We start from the raw sequence: 14172 nt of genomic DNA on the forward strand, positions 1-14172 counted from the left end.
GACAATTTTCTAACATTTTTTATAAGTGCAAATATAATCTAAATCTATATATTTAAAACAAGTGTGTATCGACGATGATGTCATAATGGTTGCCACGGCGACGATGATATCATAAAGGTTGCCATGGCGAAGATGATGTCATAATAGCTTGCAACGGTGACGGTTAAGTGATAATGGTTGCCATGGTGACGATGATGTCATATAGGTTGTCATAATGGTTGCCATGGTGACTGTCAAAATAGGTTGCCATGGCGACAATGATGTCAGAATGGTTGTCATAGCGAAGATGATGTCATAATGGGTATATGGGCACGGAACTATGGGATGGAGGATGTGTGATGGGTATGTGGGCATGGGACTATGGGATGGAGGATGTGTATGATGGGTATATGGGTACGGGTCTATGCGATGGAGGATAATCATCATAATTTGTTCTAACTAACCACAGTTAGTTACTATGACTGGGCAACGCCGGGCTCTTCAGCTAGTTATTAATAAAATGACACAGTGTTAAAATGACAACCATCGCTTGGGTGCCTCATGGATGTTTATATGCAAGTTTAAGCACCACATGGATGTCTTTATGCAATTTTGGGTGCTTCATGGATGTCTTTATGCAATTTGGGGTACATTTATGCAATTTTGGTACCTTATGATATCTTTATGCAATTCTGTGTGCCTCATTTCTCCCCACAATCCCACATTACCCCCTAGGGTGCAACCAGGAAAAGATGAAACAACCAAATAGGCACAGTAATTCTGCCTTCTCTTAGTCCAGGGTGACTTAGTAGGTCTAGTACCCAAGACAGACCATCGCTCAAAAGGGCGTTGAACACCAATCCTGGGGAAATCAACCAATTCCCCCCATTGTTTTTCAAATTTGGCTAATGTCCCTCTCTTTATGAGAGACTTTTGAGAACTTAATAGTTGCATTCAGTCCCTTAATCACTTCTGCAAAACAGGCTATGACCTTCCCCGGTGTCCTCTGAGAAAATAGATCCCACCTAGTCCTCACTCTGGTGGTGGCAATGGTTTAAACTAAAGCCGAGCGCAGGTTCTTGGCTCTGAAAGAGTTAATGCCCAGCAGTAGAACATTAAAGGGAACCTGTCACCCCGTTTTTTGAGATTGAGCTATAAATACTGTTAAATAGGGCCTGCGCTGTGTGTTCCTATAGTGTATGTAGTGTACCCCGATTCCCTATGTATGCTGAGAAATAACTTACCAAAGTCGCCGTTTTCGCCTGTCAATCAGGCTGGTCAGGTCGGGAGGGCGTGGTGACATCGCTGGTTCTTCCTCAGCTTTACGTTGGTGGCGTAGTGGCGTAGTGGTGAAGACACAGCGCGCGATCTGCGCTGTCATCCCTTTCGTCGGTGGGGGCGGCCATCTTCCTGGGGCCGCGCGTGCGCAGATCGAGTGCTCTGCTGCACGGGGCTTCAGGAAAATGGCCGCGGGATGCCGCGCGTGCGCATTAGAGATCGCGGCGGCCATTTTCCCAAAGCCGAGTTTGCATCTCGGCTTTGGGAAAATGGCCGCCGCGATCTCTAATGCGCACGCGCGGCATCCCGCAGCCATTTTCCTGAAGCCCCGTGCAGCAGAGCACTCGATCTGCGCACGCGCGGCCCCAGGAAGATGGCCGCCCCCACCGATGCAAGGGATTACAGCGCAGATCGCGCGCTGCTTGTTCACCACTACGCCACTACGCCACCAACGTAAAGCTGAGGAAGAACCACGGATGTCACCACGCCCTCCCGACCTGACCAGCCTGATTGACAGGCGAAAACGGCGACTTTGGTAAGTTATTTCTCAGCATACATGGGGAATCGGGGTACACTACATACACTATAGGAACACACAGCGCAGGCCCTATTTAACAGTATTTATAGCTCAATCTCAAAAAACGGGGTGACAGGTTCCCTTTAATAATGGCCAGCCCTTAGTTCCTCGGCGGTGTGGAGTCGGTACGTACGCCATAACCTACTTGTAGTTTAGATACGTCTGTGGGTTTTTGATGATGAATCGCGCTCTTCTTCCAATGGAGTGTGAGGTTTTGTCCAGTGACTCGTCCATGCTAGCGTGCATGATATCTCGCACAACTTGCCAGGGAACAAACGGTCTTTTCACCTAAGCAAAAAAAGAAAAGAAACAAAAAGCAGAAAATGCCATGTTTCTTTGGTTTCTCGCCTCGTTCCGTGGCTTTCTGCGGCTCTGTGGAGCGTTACCTTTCTGTTCAAGATGTTGCTGGTGATCCGACACAGCATCAGTAACCCGTCTTCTTGGGAGGTCCAGGCCACGCGCAGACGGGTCATTCTTTGGAGAGCGCTCTGGTCGGCCTCGTCGTGGTAGCGGTTTTTCTTGATATTTTTCTCTTCCTTTGTTTCCTCTGATACATTAAAAGTGTGGAAACCATAGATCTACTGTTACACAGCCATTTCTAAGCCTAAAGATATTTCTCCAGAAAAATGGGCTAAAATGTTCAACAAACTGTAGAAGTCATCCTCCGAGGCAGAAATACAGCACATTGCAAGCGCATATAAAGAAGTCGCTATTAGTGATGAGTGAGTGTGCTCGGTTAAGGTGTTATCTAAGCATGCTCATGTGCTGCTAACCAAGTGACTTTGAGCGTGCTCGAAAAATATGTTCGAGACCCCATGGCTGCTCGAAAAACATGCATACAATCCCTGCATGTGATGTGGCTGTCGAACGCAAGACATGCAGCTGCGGGGACTCAAACATATTATTCGAGCACGCCAAAGAAATTCGATTAGCACCTGGGCATGCTTAGATAACACCTTATCCCAGCACGTTCGCTCATCACTAGACTCTACGTGATTGCCCGTTGTGCTTCAAAGTCATTGTTAAGTAAGCGTATCCGGTACATGTCCTGCACTTTAATGAGCTTTACTTACTAAAGAGTCACTAAACTTTCATTTATTAATCCATTTGTCCAGCATGGAAAGTTATGAAACTTTGCAAATCACTTTATTATGGGGTTTGTCTTCATTCCTATAAGAAATATTACATGTTCCAAACCATGGCTTTTCCCCAGTTTGTTTGCCTGCCTTGAGCTGCACTGATAGAAGAACGTCCTCATTTGTAGTACAGATGATGGCAGTGATGGGTCAGCCCCTGTCTCCTCCTCTGAATGTTGAGCTTATCAGAATAACTTCCTGCAGCAGCCCATGACCTGGATTAGCAGACGCGGGCTGAGCTGACCCTTTCCATCATCTGTACTCCAGATGAGTACTGGGGAAAAGCAGGGGTTTGGAAGCTACTTACATGCCATGAAGGCAAATTCCCGAATAAGGTTAGTTGCAAGCTTTCATTACTTTCCATGAAAAATTATGAAAAACAGCAATGAAAATTCAGTAACTACTTCCGGATCGCCCATAGACCTTACACTTAGAGGAGGTCCACATTCCATTCTGCAAAGTCCTAACACGTCATTACATAAGTACGCTGCACTCGATCCTGGGGGTCTCCCTATAGAGACCGCACAGATGGTTTATTACCGCTTCTGCCTGCCAGACGGCTGTATACCCAGCACTGAGGATCCATGGTGTCTGACTGTTGGATTGGGGAGGGGGTCACATTCAGCATTAACAATGGCGATTTGATAGGATTAATCACTGAGAATGGCGTAGCAGGCAGCCATTTTAACCATACTTACTCTTCATCTTCTTTGGTTTTGGCTTCTTCTCGCTTTCCTTCTTTTGCCGTTTTCGCTTCTGGCTTCTCCCCCCATGCACTCGCTTGTTGCGGTTGGCTGTGGCTTCCTTCACCATCTGGACAAGTTCTCCTGTCTCTGACATAGAAATCTCTCCAAAGAATTTCTTCTGGTCGCCTAAAACCCAGAATGACAGGGTGTATTGGGCAAGGAGCAGACATCTTGTAAACGCTATGTATCATAGCGAACAGCTGAGGTAAATGCTAGGGGCGGGCAATGTCTACAGAAATGGAGGCCGCATAAGATTGGGGGGGCTCTATCCTCCTGAATTAGCTTTTGTGTGTGGCTTCAGAAATAAGGAGCAAACATCTGCCATACCAGGATCAGCAGATAGTAGGGCTCCGAGACGTGAGAAATCTCCTCTCGATAATAATCAAGTCTTTGGTGGCAAAATAATGGTAGAAATCCTAATCTCTCACCAGACAGACACATAGAATATCATATAATGAATTAATCCCACTTAGTGTATATTGTTTTTTATTAGTTTTTTTTTAAATTAACCCTGGTATCACAATCTATAGCACGTATATAGAAATGCTGGGGCCTCATTGTGAAGGCTTGAGATGGGACCACCTCCATGGACCTCCAATTGCCATTTAACAACCCATTGGGTTCCCGCGATCACATTGCAGGGCCCCGATTGGGATGACAGTCACTCTCCCCTCATCTAACCACATAGTGATCAGAGCTGGCTCCAGTTGCAGAAGTTATTGGCAGGTGCCAGCTGTGTAAAACAGCCACCAGCCCCTACGTGTGGAGCTGGCTCAGCACATGAGCCTGCTCCATATATATATCGTTCAACCTCTGCTGTACAAATACTTCTGATTTCTGACTTCTAGTCGAATTTGACAGACACCACAAAAGGGATGGGGCTTAGCAGCCATGGGGCCTGCCACCATTGAGGTATGTACATACATTGGTATACAGATGCTGATGCAAAGATAAAGGCATAATCACACATACAAATATACATGGCACCAGTCACAAGTCTATATACCAGGTAATGGGGTTCCAGCAGACACAAGAAAGCACCATGGATCAGGTAACCAGTGGGAAGTGAAAAGAGCACATTAAATGAACAACCAAAACATAACAATATAGAGAACCTAGGAGAGCAGAATCTTGTGGTGACAGATATTGCTGTACAATGTATATATTGTTCTATCACAGAGCCCACGGTGGCAGCAGTGATTAAAAAACAACAGAAAGGGAAATTGGCATTAAAGGGTTGCTCAGTCTTTATATTAATGACCTATTCCTGAGGATAAGTCATCAATATCAGATCAGTGGTGGTCTGACACCCTGCATCCCCACCGATCAGCTGACCTTGGTGGGGACTAGATGTCAGCAGTTGCAGAACTGAACACCACAGTTCCGTCAGCACTGGGCCCTGCAGATCTGGCCATATTATAATGAATTGGCGTGGATCGGCAATATCCAGTCACAACTACTACACAGATGGAGCTGTGCCGTTCACCTCTGTAACTGCTAACATCCGGCTGTGGCCGCCACTGAGAACATGTGTTGGGTGGGGGTGCAGGGTGTCAGACATCCACCGATCTGATACTGATGACCTATCTTAGAGGATAGGTTATCAACATAAAGTGAGCGAGCAACCCGTTAAACGAGCATAACTGAACGTGGACACAATTAAACTGCCCAAATATATACACCCCCCCTCTCGAATGACACTCATATAATTAAATTGCTTTAATTACTTAGAATGCATGAAAATAAACAAGTTTACAATCTGCATGCTCTTTTCTGCCTGCTGTAATCATCCTGCAATGAGAGCCTTTATCATACACACTGTACAGCTTGTTTCCCTGGAGCTCGACCACCATAGCTTGCCTAAGTATGTGAATTAATTACACTCCAGGAAAGGAGTTAACTCCTAACATCCCAGTAAACTCTCTGCAGCTCATTGATTTCTATGCAGCAGATAGCTGCTCACCTCCCCCCTCTCTCTCAGCTCCTGACAAGATGCTGTTGTAAATCTTGCTAAATCACCAGCAACCACCACCAGCTGCTTTCAAAGCAGTTATCCTAATCACGGCCCTCACTTTTCTAAGGCTGGTTGCACATTTGCGTTTTTTTGCCGCTGCGTTTTAGCGCAAAAAAACGCATGCTTTTTTCCCCTATACTTAACATTAAAAACGCATGCGCTTTTTTTGCATGCGTTTTGCCGCCGCATGCGTCTTTTCTGCATGCGTTGTGTTGCAGAAATGCAACATGTAGTTATTTCTAGCGGCGTTTTTTTGCCGCAAAAAAACCTATTGCTGTCTATGTAAACGCATGCGTTTTTAAGCACATACATGCGTTTTAATAGAAAAACACAAGAATACACACTGATAAGCCAACCCTAAACCCTAACCCTAAGGGATCCTAAGGGTTAGGATCCCTTAGGGTTAGGGTTCCTTAGGGTTAGGATTAGGATCCCTTAGAGTTAGGGTTAGGATCGGTTAGGGTTAGGATTGGTTAGGGTTAGGATCGGTTAGGGTTAGGATCGGTTAGGGTTAGAATCCCTTAGGGTTAGGATCCCTTAGGGTTAGGATCCCTAGGGTTACTAGGGATTCTAATCCTAACCCTAGCTATTTCTGTTTAAAGTGGGTTTTCTTGTTGATTTTGATGATTGGCAGCTGTCAGACACTTCTCATCATGCGTTTTAAAAACGCAAACGCAGGAAAAAACGCATGTAAACGCATCAAAACCCCTGCGTTTGTATTAAAACATGCAAAAACGCATGCGTCTAAAAAACGCGGCGTTTTAACGCGTTTACATGCGTTTTTTTCACCACATGCGTTTGCGTTTAAAACGCTGCGTTTTTAAACGCAAATGTGAAACCAGCCTTACCCGTGTGCTTGTTCAAATAGCCTGTTATCTTTATACAGTAAATATAAAAAGTCTGTCACAATCCCATTTTTTTTGCCATATTAGAAAAAAAAAAGAAAATAATGTGGTTGCTAAATATGCACACCACTGAACTCATACTTTGTTGAAGTACCCTATGAATTTATGACAGCATTCAGTTTTTTTGGTTAGGAATCTATCGGCACTGCGCATCTAAAATTGACAATCTTTGCCCATTCTTCCTTCCTTCCAGATCTGTCATAGAGGGCATCTAGTGTACAGGTCAATTCACAAATTTTCAATTGTATTCATGTCTGAGCTAAAAAAACATTGGTGAAGCCATTCCTTTGTTGATTTAGAGGTATGCTTAGAGTCACTGTCCTGGTGAAATTATTTTTCATCTTCAGCTTTTTAGCGGAGTCCTGAAGATTTTTATGGAAAATTGACTGATATTTGGAACAGTTCATAATTACCTCTGCCTTGACTAAAGCCCCAGTTCCAGCTGTTGATGAACAGTCTGACAGCATATTTCTGCATCCACCATGCTTGACTGTGGGTATGGTGTTCTTTTGGTGATGCGTGGTGTTGCAATTATGGCCAAAAAGTTCAACCTTGGTGTCATCAGACCAAAACACATTTTCCCACATGCCTTTGGCAGACTTGATCTACATTTTGGCAAAACATAGCCGGGCTTGGATGTTTTCCTTTACACAATACACTACAGGCCATACATATATGAAAAATATGGGAAACTGTTGTCACATGTAGTTTACAACCAGTACTTGCCAGAAATTCCTGCAGCTCATTTAAAGTTGCTACAGGCCTCTTGGCAGCCTCCGGGACCAAATTTCTTTAGGTCTATTCAGGGACGTTCACTTCTCTTCACTGTTTTTGAGGGATGTTCACATCTAGGTAATGTCACTGTATTGCCTAATTAAAGCCACTTCGTGATGGCCGTCTTCACAGCTTTCCATGGTATATCTAACGCCTTGGAAATTCTTTTGTATCCTTCTTCTGACTGACTTTCAACAATGAGATCCCTTTGCTGTATGGTAAGCAGTTTATTGCTTTTGATGTAAAATGCAACTAAGAAAAATTTCAGGAAAATACTAGTAGAACAGCTAAACTTATATGTGGTTAATGAATCACTAAATGATGGCAGCTGTGTACTTACTACTATTTACCAGGAGCGTAAATGTGATTCGCTAATTCTAAATACAACCACATCCCTAATTATAAGAGTGTGTTTACACCTTTGCAATCAAATTATTTTAGTTGTATTTTTATTTCCCCATCAAAATGATTTCCATATGTTTCTCAATTGATTTGTACAGATTTTGGGAGACCTTAAAAATGGAAAGAGTCTTGAAATGATTTTTCTTGGAAATATTTTTTTTATATGACAAAAACTTGGGATGTGTACATGGTTTAGATCCACTGTATGTAAATATAGTGATCGGAGTATATACTCCAGAAGAAAGCATTTATAGCGGAACCATAAAGCTCAGCACAAGTTCTACTAATACTACAACTCTGCTGCTAACCAGAACTGTCAATCAGGATAAAGGGCCCGCCCTTACAGAAACCAGGAAGTGAGAAGACTGCAGAGCGGTGAGCTGCTCAGGAGACAGAACCCTCTAAGGTTAGAACGAAATCACAGTAAAGCATTTACCTCGGGAGCCTAAGGGAAGATTGTGCTTATTCAGGAAGGTCTGGAGTCTCACAGTAAGCCTGTCTTGGGAAGACGAATTCTTTAAAGAAAAAAGAATTACAGTTTCTCAAAGCTGTGCAGCAAAGTACATGAAATAAGATAATGTAACTTAACATTTATGCAAATTAGGGCTGTGAACACCAATCTCAACTGACCTTCTTATTGTTAATGATATAGCTGATCCAAATCCAATTTCGCTTTAGATGACTGTAAAAGCTCGAGTCCAGGCCGCCGGCTCCTAATCCATCTCCGGGAACGGTGCCATCATCCACAACTTCCCTGCTGCCCCTGGAATGGGAAATACAGTAATTAACCCGTGTAAGTCATAAAAGACTAACGAGCTCTCTACCCGATGGGGTTGGCCATGTTTCCTGACATAGGTGCATTACAACAATAATATGTATACGAAATAAGTTCCAATGATTTGCAAGGCTGAAAGTTTCCATTGACTGGGCCCTGGTACTTCGGATACAAAATATCCAAAAAGGTTTTCGCTCCACTTTGCATTACGGAAATGTTAACAGGTGTTGACCACTTTTTAAAATGACACAAAACAATGTGGAGGGGCATAGAAGCCACACTGCAGGGTCTTTGGTGCCAACGGCTGCCCAGCAACTCGGCCACAAAGGGTCAGACCATGTAAAATACAGAACGGGGTTCACCAAGTGCACTAAAGTCACCAACACTCTGCTGACTGCATAACTGCACAGTCCAAATGTTATATGGTATTACCAGCAGGAAAAACCAGGGCACCCTCCACCCCATCCCCCGGGAGGTCCATGGTATAGGTTTCTATGGACGATCAGCTACATGCGAACCTTACATCACAAAGCACAATGCCAAGCAATGGATGCAGTGATGTAAAGCACTACACTACTTGAGTCTGATGGAGTGGAAACATATTATTCCAAGATCTATTGATTAAAATGGACTTTGTGGGGCAACCACTGTAAGCTACTCATAAAACAATGGGTTAACTTTTCAAGGGGAACATGAAGACGTACGGGATAATCTCCAGAATGTTAAATTTCCGCTCCAGATTTTGCTTGTCTTCCTGCTCCACCTCCATCTCTGGCTCTAACACGCTTTGATCTTGGGGATTTGCCTTCTTTCCACGAGAACAACGAACGACACCTAACGCCAAGTACAAAGCAGTGGTCATTAGACCCACAGGTTTCCATTAGTAGGCATCTGTCGCCCTGAGGATACGGCTTACCTAGAGGCGTATTCAGACATACAAACTGCAAGTCAAACCAATAATTCTCCACATCTTGGAAACTTTCTAAGCTGTAAGAGCGCTTCTCGAAGGGATGACTCGCCTGTGCTATGTTGTAGTGAGGCTCACACACCGTGGTGTCCACAATGGTGGCATTTTTCTTCACAAACAAAAATACCTAAAGGAGAAGAAAGGACAGAAACACTTTACATCAATTTTACAGCAGAATTCTACCTTCTAGAGGGATTTTACCTTCAGTAAACCCTCTATTTTTCGGACTATAGAACGAACCCAATTATAGGCGGCTCCCCAGGGTTAGATAACAGAAAGTAGAAGAAATAGATTTCATGATAACTGACACTTCCCTGGTGGGCTACCAAAAGTAGGGGCTGATGTCACTAGGTTTATTTGTTTGGCGGAATATGGGGAGCTCTCTTGTGGTATCGTCACTCCCCCTAATTTTGATAGCCCCTCAGGTTCTGAGATGAGTTATGATTTTTTTTATAGAGTACGACGAGGTGGCCCTACAATGTCTGGACCATAGTCTGACACTCCTGGCAATCATTCCAGCATTTACGCCTCATCTCCCTGATTTACCGGCGTCACTTCCGAGACTGTGTGATGAGCAATGCGATCATGACTACTGAATCTCAGGTACTGTTTCATCTTCATGTTTATTGTCTCCTGCATACTTTGAAGAGTTGTTTTACGTAAAGGGGTTTTCCCACGAACAAAGTTAATTTTAATCACTAGATCTTGGAATAATAATAATTTCCACAATTGGATGTGTTAAATAAAATGTTCCTGTGCTGAGATAATCTTATAAATGTGTCCCTGCTGTGTACTGTGTAATGTCTGTGTCTGACCGTACAGGAACATGGTCTGATCATACCACAGGTCCTGGAGGCCGATTCTCGTGCAGATCTCTGTCCGGCCCATAGTCCTGAACAGGTCATTTACATTTCTCTGGACTAAGTTATCAGATCACAGATATCAAAGTATCATGTTATTCCGTTTCCTATGACCTGCATGCCCATATAGACGGTTAGGAGGGCCGATCCTACTGATAAATTCCCTTTAAAAGTGCTGTGGATAGCTCCTTAGAGGTTTACGTGGTTTCTTTTGTGACAACTTGGATATGTTGTTCTTGTGTTCTCGATGACATTTTGGTAGGCCAACCACTCCTGGCAGGGAGAACTGGGCAAAGTGCAAGGCCATAGTGGATAGACTGCAGAAGGCACGGCGGACATGACTATTACGTTAAGCAAAAAAATAAAAGATTACATCTTAAAATATTTTTAGTCCACATTAGTGATGGGCGAACGTGCTCAGATAAGGTGTTATCTGAGCATGCTCAAGTGCTAACCAAGTGTCTTCGGCGCGCTCGATAAATATGTTCAAGTCACTGTGGCTGCATGTCACGTGGTTGTTCACCAGCCGTAACGTATGCAGGGATTACCTGTATTTAAGCAAAGTGTAATAATGAGAAAAATTATTGACCACGCTTACCGAAATTTATTTGATACTTTGTTCAAAAGCCTTTGTTGCTGAGGACAGCTTCAAGACGCTTCTGTACGGAGAAACTAGTTGCCTTTTGGCCTCCAAACATGGTGTATTATGGTATCCAAAGAGTTCTATGTTGGCATAATCTAACCAGACTATATCTATTATAGGCCATCAATTGAACCAGAGGATATTATTTTTCACTAAGTGGCAGAATTGCTTTCTAATTACTGATAGACTTCTGCTGGTGTCATGACTTTCCATGGCTTTATGCACCTCTTTTTCTTCACGTCTTCAACACTTTTCTCTGCATCATTTCCCATTATTACACATAATTTATGGACATCTATGGTTTGATTTATTTGTGCTTCACAATAGCACATTTAGAAATATATTTAATTAAAAAAATTAGCGAAGTCTTCAATACTTATTTCATCTGCTATATATATGTATATAAGTACACTGGCGTGATCCAGCTCACATATGTAAAGCATATTCCCACAGACAGCAATGTGTAAGGATTTCACTCACTCAGCTGCGACGGCTGACACTCAGGAGACGTGTTCCTTTAAAGTTCACTGGGTTTATTGCTTCATAAACCATGTGGCAAATAACAGAAAGCAAAATGGGCCTTTGGTTCAGGCAAAGAAAAGCAAGTGTCCAGTTCATCCGGCTCAGTCCTGAAGCCGTAACACACTCAGGAGGGTTTCACCTCCACACATATCTCCTGTGTAAAGGATTAGCCAGTCTTATAAAGAGCTAACCCCACCCAGTAACCCATCACATGATTAGCCATGTGGTCTGACATTACCACAGGTCCTGAAACACATATACAAGATTATGTGCAAGAAAGGAATACTCCGGGCTACATTACAGCAATCAGGCACTTATGTGGCACATACCTCCCATCGACCACAAACCCTTTAGCCATGCTACATACCTCCCCCCTCTGCCTAAAGCCGTGGGGCTTGGCACTTTCCCCCACTAAACAAGGGATTCTCGATAGGGCATCCGCATTACCGTGCAGCTTTCCGGCCCTATGTTCCACATGGAAACTGAAGTCCTGCAGGGCTAAGAACCAACGGGTGACTCTAGCATTTCTTCCTTTCGTTTCTCTCATCCACCTAAGCGGGGCATGGTCAGATACCAGTCTAAATTTACATCCCAGCAGATAGTACCGCAATGTGTCCACTGCCCATTTTATGGCCAAGCACTCCTTCTCAACGACTGAGTAGTTCTTTCCAGATGAGGACAGCTTCCTACTCAGATAGAGAACAGGATGCTCCTCCCCATGTAGTTCTTGGGAAAGGACTGCTCCCACCCCAACATCTGAGGCATCTGTCTGAAGAATAAACTCTTTCTTGAAGTTTGGGGCCATCAGAACGGGTTGCTTACACAAAGCGTTTTTCATTTCTTGGAAGGCTGACTCTGTTTCTTCGGACCACTTAACCATTACTGATTTTGTCCCTTTTAGCAGGTCAGTCAGAGGCGCAGCCATCGTGGCGAAGTTTGGGATGAACCTCCTGTAATATCCCACGATTCCCAGGAAGGCTTTAACTTGTTTCTTGGAAACTGGTTTTGGCCATGTTTGGATTGCCTCCACTTTATTGATTTGGGGTTTTATTTCTCCATGACCCACTATGTATCCAAGGTACTTAGCTTCTTCTTTACCCAAGGCGCACTTCTTCGGGTTTATAGTAAATCCGGCCTCTCTTATAGCATCCAACACCGCTTGGACTTTCTCCAGATGACTCTCCCAGTCCGGGCTAAAGATGACGATATCATCTAGGTACGCAGCAGCGTAGGCCTTATGGGGTGCAAGGACTCTATCCATAGCCCTCTGGAAGGTCGCCGGAGCTCCCTGTAGGCCAAACGGCATCCGGGCATATTGGAAGCATCCATCAGGTGTCGAAAAGGCCGTCTTCTCCTTGGCTTCCTGTGCCATGGGGATCTGCCAATACCCCTTTGTCAAATCCAAGGTGGATATATATCTGGCGTGCCCAAGCCTTTCGATGAGCTCATCAATACGGGGCATGGGATAAGCGTCGAACTTGGAGACTTCATTCAACTTCCGATAGTCGTTGCAAAACCTCCACTCTTCATCAGGTTTTGGGACCAGGACAATTGGGCTCGACCAACCGCTCTTGGATTCCTCAATGACCCCAAGCCTCAACATACGCTCCACTTCCTTGGAGATAACTTCTCGACGAGCCTCAGGAATACGATAAGGTTTCACATTCACCCGCACATGTGGCTCTGTTAGGACCTCGTGCTCTATGACCTTCGTGTATCCTGGCAATTCTGAAAACAGGTCCCTGTTTTTCTGGAGTAACTCCCGGCACTGCTGTTTCTGGGTCTTTGATAGCGTCTCTGCTATAGTAACCGCTCCAACCTCACCTTCTGGGTTGCTTAACAATGATGGAGTTGCTGTCGGCTCTCTATCTTGCCATGGCTTGATGAGGTTGACATGGTAAACTTGGAATGGTTTCCGTCTTCCCGGTTGGTGAATTTTATAATTTACCTCACCAAGTTTCTCGACAACCTCATATGGCCCTTGCCATTTGGCCAAGAACTTGCTTTCCACCGTTGGAACTAACACAAGAACTCGGTCTCCCGGATTGAACTGCCTCACTCTTGCAGACCGGTTGTAGACCCTGGCTTGAGCTTCTTGTGCTTGGAGAATGTGTTCTTTCACGATAGGCATCACCTTGTCCAGGTACTGAGTACTGTGTCCAGTTTTGGGCACCGGTGCTCAGGAAGGATATAATGGAACTAGAGAGAGTACAAAGGAGGGCAACAAAATTAATAAAGGGGATGGGAGAACTACAATACCCAGATAGATTAGCGAAATTAGGATTATTTAGTCTAGAAAAAAGACGACTGAGGGGCGATCTAATAACCATGTATAAGTATATAAGGGGACAATACAAATATCTCGCTGAGGATCTGTTTATACCAAGGAAGGTGACGGGCACAAGGGGGCATTCTTTGCGTCTGGAGGAGAGAAGGTTTTTCCACCAACATAGAAGAGGATTCTTTACTGTTAGGGCAGTGAGAATCTGGAATTGCTTGCCTGAGGAGGTGGTGATGGCGAACTCAGTCGAGGGGTTCAAGAGAGGCCTGGATGTCTTCCTGGAGCAGAACAATATTGTATCATACAATTATTA

The 14172-nt window shown here is 44.2% G+C and overlaps 1 protein-coding gene across 1 annotated transcript in view; it reads right to left on the reverse strand.

The window, feature by feature from the left end:
• GTF3C1 (general transcription factor IIIC subunit 1) overlaps positions 1–14172 on the reverse strand; it is a 191310-nt gene that overhangs the window by 43375 nt on the left and 133763 nt on the right. Inside the window, exons 19-25 of the mRNA XM_069733955.1 lie at positions 9503–9680; positions 9291–9420; positions 8442–8574; positions 8248–8326; positions 3669–3842; positions 2221–2381; positions 1980–2122 (exon numbers count right to left, since the gene is read on the reverse strand). Coding sequence (XP_069590056.1) covers positions 1980–2122; positions 2221–2381; positions 3669–3842; positions 8248–8326; positions 8442–8574; positions 9291–9420; positions 9503–9680 — 998 coding nt within the window. The remainder of the gene's footprint in view (positions 1–1979; positions 2123–2220; positions 2382–3668; positions 3843–8247; positions 8327–8441; positions 8575–9290; positions 9421–9502; positions 9681–14172) is intronic.

Source organism: Ranitomeya imitator, chromosome 7 (assembly GCF_032444005.1).
Source record: "Ranitomeya imitator isolate aRanImi1 chromosome 7, aRanImi1.pri, whole genome shotgun sequence".
NCBI lineage: Eukaryota > Metazoa > Chordata > Amphibia > Anura > Dendrobatidae > Ranitomeya > Ranitomeya imitator.